Source organism: Sesamum indicum, linkage group LG6 (assembly GCF_026168435.1).
Source record: "Sesamum indicum cultivar Baizhima isolate 11 linkage group LG6, ASM2616843v1, whole genome shotgun sequence".
Classification (NCBI taxonomy): domain Eukaryota; kingdom Viridiplantae; phylum Streptophyta; class Magnoliopsida; order Lamiales; family Pedaliaceae; genus Sesamum; species Sesamum indicum.
In genome coordinates this window covers 5,367,499-5,380,340 of record NC_142662.1, presented here as the reverse complement: position 1 = coordinate 5,380,340, position 12,842 = coordinate 5,367,499, and the positions used below count along the sequence as shown (strand labels likewise).

The 12,842-nt window shown below is 34.9% G+C and overlaps 1 protein-coding gene across 1 annotated transcript; it reads right to left on the bottom strand.

Moving 5' to 3' along the window:
* Window positions 1-19: 19 nt before the first annotated feature.
* On the bottom strand, window positions 20-8,867 carry ACDO1 (Protein kinase superfamily protein). Its single transcript, XM_011083825.3, has 14 exons — window positions 8,278-8,867; window positions 7,365-7,571; window positions 6,623-6,712; window positions 6,400-6,546; window positions 5,676-5,840; window positions 5,195-5,335; window positions 4,937-5,116; window positions 4,198-4,393; window positions 3,611-3,738; window positions 1,969-2,040; window positions 867-979; window positions 575-722; window positions 436-505; window positions 20-322 (listed from the first exon to the last, which is right to left on the bottom strand). The coding sequence occupies exons 1-14, from the start codon at window positions 8,557-8,559 to the stop codon at window positions 258-260; spliced, it is 2,004 nt and encodes a 667-aa protein (XP_011082127.1). The 5' UTR covers window positions 8,560-8,867; the 3' UTR covers window positions 20-257.
* Window positions 8,868-12,842: the final 3,975 nt, after the last annotated feature.

Sequence of the window (12,842 nt, the reverse complement as noted above, 5' to 3'; positions counted from 1 at the left end):
TAATTAATGGGAGTACAAGTTTGAAGCAGACAATTGCAAGATATTTAAATAGACTGATGAACATATTTATACATTTGAGACAGAGAATGGTAGTTCTATATATAGAAAATTATGGCTATATACAGTAGTTGAAATGAGTTCTTTTTTTCTTTTTGGTCTCATCTCAAGCCCAACTACAAAAAAATGCATTTACAATATAGTAAGGCTCCTATAAATAAGACAAGATGGTGTATAGCAGCATTGCCAACAGGTGAAGCTTATCGATCAGATAAGACAGAGGCACTCCAGGAAAGCATTACGTCCCGAGCAACAGAAGGAAAATCTGAAAGAGCCACGAGAGCAATGAGACGTTAGAAGATGCATGCAGTGAGTTTAGCTTGTACTAGCTGGAATTTTTAAGACACAATCTTCAAGTCAATTATGATGAAACTTTACCTCGTGCTACTTGTAAAGCGACTGAGGGTACATCTACTTGGTCCTCGAGAAGTCTGTATACATCCACAAGCTGCAGAAGCACATTCCTGTTAGTTATGAAGGATCTTGTTACAACAAGTTACTTATAGATTTCACATACCTCTTGAATGTGAAGCTTGGAATCTTCAGTAAGAGCAAGCAGAAGTTGTCTACGAATTCCTTCATCAATTAGGAAAAGGCGAGCCCCATCCTTGATTGTGTCTGTGAGGTCCAATTTCCTTTCAATTTGCCGTTCTCTAGATCTTTGCCTGACATAGTAAAATGCTGAACGACATAAACAGCTGAAAGAATACATGCAACTGGTGTTCATTTGTTCTTTCAGGGTTGGGGAGAAGACTACTATGAAATATTCCGTTGTCGAAGGAAAAAGAGAAGCAAAATGAGATACAAACATGTTATTTCCCTGCAATGCAGGGTTGCTGCTCATCTTTGCCACATTTTCCTTTGCTAGAATAATAAGGTTCTCGAGTCGTTTCCACTGGAAAACCCCATCTTTAAATAAAACCTGGCAAATCAAGCAAACGAGATAGTCACCAACAGCATTTATTGCTAAATGCTAATATTCCTTCTACAGATCGATCAAGTTACGATACTGGAGCATATAAGGGCCCGTTTGGTTGTGTTTTCAATGAGATTTTTTCCACTTTTCACTATTTGGGTAGTTGGGATTTTGTTTGGTCAAGCCATTTTCATTGACAATGCATTCCTATTTTAATTCTCAATTTTTTGAAATTATAGGTCACATGGGTTTGTCATACTTGTCTTATCTTGTCAACATGTCTTTTTTTGTTTCAAATTAATTAAAATTGTTTCAAATGGCAAGACTCACTTTGATTATTTTATAATTTTACATGTTCAATCAATTTGGTCATCTGTCACATCAAAAATACATATATCTATATTCAACATTCTCACACCATATACCTATATTTGAAAACAAATAATCCAAACATATTCTCAATTTTCGCACAAAAACCAATAAAGCATTTCTACACATTTTCAATTGTTGGAAACTGAAAATGAAAATGAAAACACAACCAAACGGGCCCTAATATTTCGAGCAAGGGTGGGTAAAGCACAAGAAAGCAGGATACAGATTATACTTGTAAAATGGTGTGTCTTATGGCACCCTAAATGATTGGCAGATTTTGCCAGTTGTTTCAGACTTATGTTATTACTAAAAAATAGATTATTAGAGCTCAAGCTTTGTCAATTGCCATGAAACCAGAAACTGAAGGTTGACTGTTGCTTATGATGCCTTAGCATGACATCATTTGTGCTTAGATCATGGACGATATCACATAATCAGTGGAAGATCAATATCTTCGATGAAATATGATGTACATTTTGATGCTTTATTTCAATACCAAATGCCAACAGTTGAGAGGATGAATGCAATTGGAAGTTGGAACTCAAGGAAAATAAAGCATTTGCAAGCATAAAACCCAAGAAACAGGGGACCATAGCATGTATGGCAAAAGGTGGCGCAGTAACCTGAATAAGACGTTCACGTAAAGCAGGATTAGGATCTGTGAGGAGGCGCTTAGCCACATAAGGATAGGCAACCTGGTTCAGTTATATGATTAGTTACCAACAAGAACAAGAAATTGGAAAATAGTTGAAAATGATAGGCAAGCTTGACAGGGTCAAAAGCGAGATCTTGTCATCATCCAAGAACAACTGTTTATTCGATGAATATGGTCAAGAAGTCCATTCCAGCACATGATGCTCATTAGTCCATGAAGAAAAATACTAATAAAGAAGCATTTCTCTGTTGATGCAAGCATGTTTCTATAGCTAACAACTAAATTGACCATAATTTTTATTGAAACTATTGCCATAGCTGCATCCCCATTCCTCAGCTGAGTTCAATGTGTCATTTGGAACAATCTTACAGTTTTTGGAGTGTACTACCATAACAGCTGTCATGCCTGAGCAGCACTACATGTCACAACTATACATTCAGGAAAAAGTATTGTAACTTACAATCTGGAGTTTGTGGTGAACCACAGCATCTTCAAGAAGCCAAAACCAAAAAAATAAAAGTTTGATATTGGCTTACTGACAAAATCTTTCTCCTGAAGAATCTGGTTTAAGGTGTTCTACATTCATAAATTCAACCTTTACAGACTTGATTCAGAGTTCCCTCCTAAAAAATGCATCTACTGTTCTCAAAATGACTTGCAGATATGATATCTTTAATGTAATCACAGTCTCATGCACATTACATTACAGCATCATGTACAATTGATCATGAGTGAACTGGAGGATTGGTTCTTCCAATTGCCTGGGAAAACCAAGATTGTGGTCCGAGGCTTGTTTAGTTCCCGAAAAAGCATATGAAGAGTAGAATTCAAGCATGTTTGACCAACTAAGATGCGATATGGTTTCTATCAGCTAGCATATTTTGGACAGCAGAAAATCAAGAAGCGAAATAAAGAAAGCTCAACATCAGACATGCAAGAAAACTGGGAGAGACAACTTATCCGAGTGCTTTCTAGTGATGGAGGTGAGCATAAAGGAGTGTTTTATGGTCCATTGCCAAGAGAAGAACAAAAGAAAGCGACTACTCCACGAGGTAGATCAGAGAGTAAGAAGTTAATGTGTAACTGCACTAGTTTCTTTCTTCCAGAATATTAACTTATGCTACATTCAGATCAAAGGATTAGAACTCGGATCCAAAAGGAGGACTTGGGGAAAGGATATCACATGACTTCATATCAAATGGATTTGAAATCCATTAGACTGACAGAAAACATGGTTCAAACTGGGAATTTCAAGGGCCAGAATCCTCTGTAATATGGAACTATTCCAAAGAAGTTCAATGGTTTTGTTATTATGATTTGGATCTTTAGCTCCACGACCATCAATCACAAAAATCATAGCATTTTTTATTTGTCTTTTAACTCTACAGAATATTAGTTGTAGGCATCATTCAATAAATGGCAGAAAAGTGAGCTTCTGCACAAGCAGTTCTGTGATGTCTGTATACACCTCCCATGTAATTTCAAATTTTTAGAAGGTTAAGCTTATATTTTAGACAATATCTTAAAGAGATGGAATGGGGAATTCGTCCTCCATGTCTACAAGCAGTAACCCAGTATAGAAATTAAGACTAAAGCAAAAAACAAATCACCTCAAGAAATTTAAATTCAGGCTTCAGGGTGAAGCAAATGCCTTCTTGAGTCAATAAGGAGCGAATAACAAGAGAGAACCTTTCTGGAATGCGGATAGGATAATTGTAAACTAGCTGGTTGAACTTGCCTGCAAGAAATGCAACACAGTTACTCAAAAATGCAAAAATGTTGAGTAGCAGATCATTGAAAAGCAACCTAGCAGCCCAAAGGACAGAGAACTTCATTAGCTGCTAACCATGTGGATGAAAGATAATCGTAATAGTTAGATATGCAACTCCAACATAAACGATCACGTTCATAAACCTAAGACAAAAGATTGTCGCACGTTAAAGGTGAAACATGTTGCTTCTTTTGGTCCAATAGTATTGGCAATGACTAGTTCCCAATCTTGACAAAAGAAATTGCGTCATAAGCAACTAAGCCATTGCAAAGTAGAACTGACTATAAACAAGAAGAAGAACTTGAAGAATCGAGTTAAATACAGGACATGAAATTGAACCCATGCCTGCATACAACACACACATTTAAAAAAAGAGAAACAACAGAGTGGAATCCTATCAAACAAAATAGAAATTACTGAGAATACCTGTAACAATTCTAAAGTTAAAGTCCGAAAGCCCTTTCCCAACAGAGTTCTGCCATATTGCTTCCAGAGCTGGTATAATGGGGGCGACATCAGTTCCACTAGCTAGAAAACCAAGCCTAGTAAAATCATTGGCCATCTCAGCGTAATCTTCATTTACAGCATGGACAACAGCATCTATAAGAATTTGTTTATTTTGCTGCAAAACAATTGCAAAATAAGTCGGCTAATAACTGTAATGAAACATGAAAAGGTAAACAAGGCAGCACAATGTGCTAATAGAAGTTGGCTGCTTTTAGACCAGGACATTTTTTCCAATACAGAGACTTAATAAATAAAATAGTAAAATAGCATCACCAGTTGTTCCCCATGAAGATAAAAGTACCACAGAAAGAACATTTACATTCAGTGGACAGAAATGCCGGAACACTCAGCTTCTAACTACTACGTTTTCTATCAAAGAGAAACAGGGGCATACATAAAAGAACTTCACGGAATAGCTATAACAATATTTGTTAGAATAAAGTTTTCAGATTTTATAGCATCCTTGCCTTCTGACCATGAAAAAGTTTAAAATTAAACCAAAAAGTAAAACATAATTAGAAGTGGATATCATAAACCAATACAAGCAATAAAAATGAGCAAACTAGCAGTCAATTGTGTGAAGATTAGCGAACCACAGGAGAAGAAAAGCTAAATTGTGAATTAACTGCTAATTATTCAACATTCCAATATATTACACCTGACTCAGAACAGCCACATTCCCAAAATCCACGTATGCAATACGTCCATCACGCATGGCAAAGATATTTCCAGGGTGTGGATCACCATGAAATAGACCAAACTCTAGCAACTGCCGCAAGGCAGCACTTACTCCAACAGTCAAAAACCCATCTACATCAATTCCTTCATCCTTGATTGCCTGTGTTAATGAAGGAGCACGGTTAAAAACGTATTCAGGAGCTAAGCTAACTTTCTATAAGTTGATTGACTTTCAAACCTGAGGATCTGTGCACCGAATCCCATCGATCCACTCCATCACTAACACACGTGAACCAGAAAGCTGCTTGTAAACACGAGGAATTTTAACTGTAGGGTCGTCCTTGAAATTCTCAAGAAAATCTTCAATATTACGGGCTTCCTGGGTAAACAAACAAGATGGATATTATAGGTCTCAGCACCCGCATAAAAAAGGGCAAGTTCACACCAGTGCAGTTATAATTCAGGCCTATTGTCCAACGAAACAAACAACATGAATTGATCTAGAATGGCAAAAGAAAAGAAGGATAAGAAATGAGCCAAAATAGATGCCACAGACAAGGCATTTTATTGTTAGGGCATAGCAATATTGCTAAAACTTTTTATGTATAATTGTACAAAGAAACAGTTAGATATATTACATTAACCTAGTGAATAATATGTGTGTGGCTATATATATGATTTTCTCCACCTGTATGAAGGCTAAGAGTAGATGGTCATACCAGGGTATAATCAAGCTCCTCCAGAAGCTTCTCACCAAATTCATCAACTATAAGCTCAGCATTACAACCCAGTTTTTGCAAGCTGATGCCGTTCAAGAATGATGCTAGAGTACGGAAAAGAAAAAGATCTCTATAGATAATGGGCTCTATCTCAGGCCTTTGAACCTGCAAGAAATTTAGATCTAACTTAGTTGGGGTTTATCGAAGAAACAGAAACCAGGAGGTTAAATTGTCATGAGTTTAAACGTGAAAATGAACTGTCAACAAATGTGAGAGAAACACGTGCCAAGAATAAGTGGAAAAGAGAACCGTGGTTTATAACTGCAAACGAAGAAATGGGACGCACTACTTATATATCAGAATATTTATTGCTTGTGCAAAGTAATAAAGCATGGAAAAATTCCAAATAATATGCTGCCCTGATGAATTCTTTTACATCTTCAACGAAATTCAGGAAGAGGATTTTGTGATACGTTTATCATCCTGTCCACTAAGTCTGAGTAAGGAACTTTAGCTATCACAATGATAGTTAATTACTAGCAGTAAATTGTTAAGTTATTTTATCTAGCTTCTTCATTCTGGGGCATGGGAGTATAAGTGTGATAATCAACAGATGTTATCCATAGGCATCTTTAAAGAGGAAAAATCTATGACATGCAAGAACAAACTCATATATAGAGAAACAAAAGCATCAACATGAAAATTGATTAAACTTATAGAGAACCTTAATAGCGACGTCCTCCCCAGATGACCGGAGTGTAGCCCGATAAACTTGGCCCAAACTTGCCGCTGCAATTGTTTGTGATGAAATTTTGCTGAAGACAGCCTCAAGAGGTTGGCCTAGTTCCTCTTCTATGATGTCAAAAGCTACCTACACCAATCTAGTAATGAAATGCTCAATTAAAAATAACATGAGAATATGCATCATCGAAAAGACAACCAGGTACCTGATTGGGAAACGGAGGAACATCATCTTGAAGGATGCAAAGTTCATTCATGTAATCTTCTCTAATAATATCAGGCCTATTTGCAAGCACCTGTTTGGCGAAGGGGGAAAAAGGAGAAAAAGCAAATGAATACAAAGTTGGTTAGGAAAATGTTAAATGAAAAATGCAGAGATATGCTTCAACAGCAAGCAATGAAAAGTCGGCTAGGAGTTTGAATCAGAGGATGAATTCCTAAACATTGGCATTTTGGTTATATTTGAGATAAGAAAGAAATAGACCCATCAAAACTCCAAAAAGACATTTTAGAAGACAATGTTATTTATACTCACTACTCCTTACCCCTAAACAGAGAAATGTGCTACTGAGATCCACGAGATGAGCACTGACTTGCGAGTTATAGAGAAAGCACGCTACTAATAGAAAGCAAAGTGCGAGTTTCAAAGCAGTTGCACGAAATTTTCAACCTCAAATACATGGTTTATCTTTTGGGCTCTTTGAAGTCTATGAACCCTGAAAATCATGTTTCTTTGTATATCCAACATTCTTTCATAACCAACTATTAACAATACTGTTCCTCCACATCTTCTCTTCTTTTGCCAAGTCATCCAAAATCTAAGCAATGATCAAATTACGAAGGAAAACAAAAAAGAAAAGGAAGAAGAATAAGAGGAAAGAGAGGGAAAATGCTTTCTCCCCAGTGACAAACAACATAAGCTTATGGAACCTAGAGGAAAGGAAAAACCTGTCCAGCTTTGATGAAAGATGGGCCCAAGTCACATAGGAGATTCCTCAATTGGCGAGCACGGAAAGGAACAACTTCTTCATCACGGCCCACGAAACAATCATACATCAATGTAGACCAGTAGAAACCCAAATTCCATACAATTTCCACTCCTCTACCAATTAATGATAATATTGCACCTCTTGACTCCAGTACTTTACTCCTCACCTGCACAAGTAACCAAAAAAATGTCATGCAAGACCAGGATAAAATTTCTAAAGCAAAATGTACGCAATGCTTATGTTGCTCCAACTAGTGTGTCTAGGAAGTGCAAATTTATAATCTGTCTATGGTCTGATTTTGCTCCTAACAAATAAAAAATCAACTGAAAATAATTGAAACAGAACCTGCTCAATTCACAAAACAACAATGTTCATCTATAGAGCACCATCAGATATGACTCTCAAGGATGGATTGCAACCTCTCATACATGGTCAAGAGCATCAAGGATGTCAAGATAATGCCAGCACTTCTAGCAAGAGAAAAGCAATATGTTCCAAACAATGTCTAACAAATTTCTTCACTGAATTATTATTCGAATCATATCAGTTTCAGCATTTCAAACCAACAAAGCATATCAAGATACAGCACGAGTTTGTCTATTGACAAACAAAATCTACTGGGCCAGGAGCACAACCAAGATTGAAATCCAACAAACTGATAGAACACATATTAAGGTGGGGTAAGATAATGATTCATGGCGATGAAAATGAAGAAGCACAAGCCAAAACCACGAGCCATGTAAGTATAACCTATGCCTTGATTACCGAGTTCCTCCAATTCATAATGCAAGGAGAATAAATCAACAATAAACGCACAAAAATCGAAATGAAAATTCAACAAAAATAAGTTTAAAAAAAAAACAACTACGTACTGATTCTGGGGTGTACTTCCGAAAGGGGACACAAACACCGCGTTCAATATCTAGCTGCTCCAACGCGCTGCTGCTACTTGTACTCAGGGTCTTGTCGACTTTTACCAATGAATCGCTTTGCTGAGCTCGAATTCTCACTGGTCTTCTTCTACTGTTCGTTTTAGCTGAACAATCTCGATTCAACTTCACAAACTGCCGACGGGTTTTCCGATTACTAACCGCCGGCGACAGCAACGACGAAGATGCAGAGACGCACACACCGATCGGACAAATCACTTCCATACTTCCTTCAACACCTTCCAACAAGACTAATCAAACTCAAAACGGGTGCGTGCTTGTATGTATATACGGATACGGATTCCTCAAAGTTGGGCCAATTTGGAGGTGGGTTTCTGTTCGGATTTCATGCGCATGGTGTGGATGTGATGTTGAAGGCGTGCACGCAAATGGGGATGGAGAGAGGAGCGAGTCGCTGCTTTAGAAGTTGTACATGCTTGTTTAAAAGTTGCACTTTTAATTATGTGGTGGCTGCTCTGGTATATTTCTTACACATGGAAATACTAGGACCACAATCATTCTTCTAATGTAATAACAAAATCACAACCTAACTTCTGTATTGACTAACACTTGTGACACTTGCAAATTGTGGTATGAACATTTTACAGAATGTGATTTTTGTACATAAATTGTTGCAAGAAATTAGAGACAGATGCAACTAACAAGACCTACTAAACCAACGTGCTAAAAAAGAAGAAAATAGTTTGTTTTATACAATTAACGAAGTCGCTTCTACTACTCTCCTTGTCCATCCTCTTCAATAGTTGCTCCCTCAACTTCTCCTGCTCTTTCTTGCAATTCTCTGTTTATCTCAATCGCAACATCGGCTGCAACTATAAATACATTCGAATTTGGCCCAACAGAAAGCATCATTTGCAGCCGGGATGTGAAGTTTTTGAACAAATTAGAAATACGAGTAGAACAAAGAAAATATAACAAAATCACCGGATAGACGCACCAGAAGAGAACTTGGGATAAGAACAACAAAGCCAAGAACAAAATCATAAGAGCAGGAGAGAATTTCTTGACTTGCAGGGTGATAACATACCTCATATTATCCGGAGGGACTAATGGGATTCCGACAGAAACGAAGGAGAAGACCAAGATCAAAATGATAACAAAGCAAAACTTCATCCAAGTAAAGTTAGCTACAATGTGAAAGGGATCCCATTGCGTCGGCATAGCCATTTCGGATTTCACATTGTTAATAAGAAGCACCAACACATATCTTAAATCTAAGACAGACATCTTTGACAAGTGGTGGACGTGCAAGAATATCAACCTAAGCTTAGTTACATTTACATGTTGTTTCTGTTTGTTTCACTATCAGTATTTATACTGAATTTCTAAAGCATACACTTTTTATATGAATTGTATGGTGCAGACTTTGCTGATCAACTTTAAGTAATAATTAATAATATCTCCATGTACTAATTTTATTAAACTATGAAAAGCATAGTACTTGTATAGTTCTTGATTTTCCTTTTAGGATGATGCCTTCTGTCTGGGTATCTCGCCTATTGACCATAAGCAAAAGGGCATTGTAGGTTAGAATTCAAACCATCCAGATTGAAGGTGTACGAGATAAAACAAATTATTAAAGTGGCACCATTAAAACTCAACTCGGCATGCGATGCCTTAACGCGGACCATTAAGTAACTCCTTTTTGAAAATGTTGTTCATATCAATATATAAGTAGATCTTTGTTGTTTTTTCTGCTGAATATTTTATGTTATTTTTAATTTTAAAAATCAAATTGATGTAATTTTTTTAGATGGGTCCAACTTGATTTGATTAGATGTAATTTCACACACAAATTTGTTTAGATCTGATCTTTTTAGATGTAATGTGTTAAACAAATGGCTTCGATACTTCAATTCTCCTCTTACCCCAAATTTGTTCTATTTACTTTGTTAAAGTTTTGGTATTTTCCTTTTTATTTTGGGCATTCTAGTAAATTTACAGCACCACTTAACATGATGATGATATGTTATGCTGACTCAATTATTTTGACTGATGTGTAATGAGCGTAAATATACTTGCCCATTCAAATTAATGTTGTTTATTTATTTTTATTTTTTTTAAGTTTCACTATTATTATCAGAGCTTTTCTTGTATCTATCTATACTATATTAAAAAGAAAATTCTATTTTTACTCACAAAGGGCAGTTACTTACACTGCAAAACTAACTTTTTAAATTTATCAAAAATATTACTTATATATTTTTCAACGAATCCTACTCGAATTCTTCTTCTCATCTATATATCTATATTAATATAAAAAAGAATTATTTTTTACTCACAAACGGTAATTTTTGACACCGCAATATCAATTCTTTCCTTGCTATAATATATTTAAGTTAATTTTATTTATTTATTTATTGAAAGGTGTTTTATTTTACCTCAACCGTTGCAAATGACGAAGTGGTCTGGCCTTACAATCCTACGAAGGGACGTTCCTCGCAACGAAAGATGCTGACTCACAGAAAGCAACTGGGAGTGGAACTCCCCTAAGCTTGGAAGTTGCTGATAGTATTACTTTTCTCACCACTCATCTTTTCTAGTAAACGCAACTCACTGTCTATGTCTTTTTCATACATCGTATTTTTTAAAATTTAATATAATTATAGATACATCATTGTTATTCAAAAACTTGTCATTGTCTTTTTTTTTTAAAATTTGATGTAATTGTAAATGTTTTTCATTATTCGAAAATAATCATTACATTATGATAATAATATCTGTTCAGCAATAAATTCATTATATTATTTTCTACTGGCATCATCCAAATTATATATTGAATTGGTCAAAATGCCCTTTTAGACCCGAAATTATAAGATACATACACACACATATATATATATATATATTTATAATAATATCCATACAATATCATAATTCTATATTCGTTTTTTTAGATAATGTCTGTCTAACATCAAATTTTTTATATATATTTTTTTTAAAATTAAAGTTTCAATAAAAGTAAAATTAACATGTTTACCTTACCATCCCAAGATTATATAATAATGTTATATACCGGGATGGCGATGAGGCAAGTCTAGGGTAGGATTGGCAAAACCTGTGACCTACCCAGCCAAGCAAATTTTGGATCCGACTCTTCCCCCAAGTTAGACATGAAAGATCCAGTTAATATTTATAAAATATTAAAAAAAATGATGTTACCGTAATATAAGCTAATAATATCATTGAAATGTTAATATTTCTTTTTTTCGAGAAATTTATATATACATGTTATTGGCATTAAAATATTATATTATATTTATTTACTATCGAAAAAAAAATTGTACATACATATATATAATACACAAAAAATAGTTAAAGAAAAAGGGGGCGAGCTCGAATACATACCACTAAGACCCCATTCCACCCTGTAGCACGTTCAAGGCTTCAAAAACCGCCCCGACTTAGGCCCCAACCCATTGTCATCCCTAATCAAGAGCATCAAGAATCATATGTTATTAACAAAAATAAAAATATATATATATTAAAACTAAATCCTATATTATTAACAAAAACTATTCGAAATAGTACGAATGCGCATATATTATACTATCTCCGTAGTATTTTTTTTTTGTTTAATTTTTTAAAAAAATAAAAAAGTATTTTTCTCTCTTTTTTGTTTTAATATTCGAGTACTATACTCATACTCTATATAATCAGAGGATGCTTATTTATTACACTTGGAAATACTAATTAAGACCAGAATCATTCTTCTCATATAATATAAGGTAATAATTTAATAATCATAATTCCAAATCTGGTTTTTATAATCTACTTATAAAAAGAGTATAAGTAGAAACTTACAAAAAAAGAAGACAAATAAATAAATAAATAAAAAATCGTTCTATACGGCCAATAAAGTGGATTCTGTTTTGATTTTGGACGTCTGTCTTTATCATCTATTTATACATGAGAATTAATTCCTAAAGACCTCTGCACTTTTCATCATTAATTAATTCCGAAACTCTTGAACATTAATTAATAATTACTAGTTCATTACTTGTACTTGTTTATTAGATAAATCTGGGTCAGAAATCACCTAACTTTCATAGGAACAGCACATGCATGACTTGAGATTCCATGGGTGATACGTCTTTTGTCTGCTTCCTACATTATTGTACTCTGCCATTACATTAATTTAGAGAAAATTGTAATTTTAATTCGAATTATAAAATATAATTTTTTATTATATATATATATATATATATATATATGACATTAGTTTATTTGTTTGTGCTCAATCTGACTCAGAATTCATACAGAAGGAGGGACGACGACAACCGTCCTGCAATAAAGAAAAGTTGACCCACACGGGCCGTGGCATTATCTACCTTTTGACTCTTTAATGATGATGCTGACACAAAAGTTTATCCCAGGATTGAATTTGACATTACTTACCACTTAAAAGGTTTAGGGTTGGTTTGGTTTGAATGAGATAAGAAGGGGAAGAAAAGAGACAGGGAGGAGGAGAAAGAATAATAATTTAT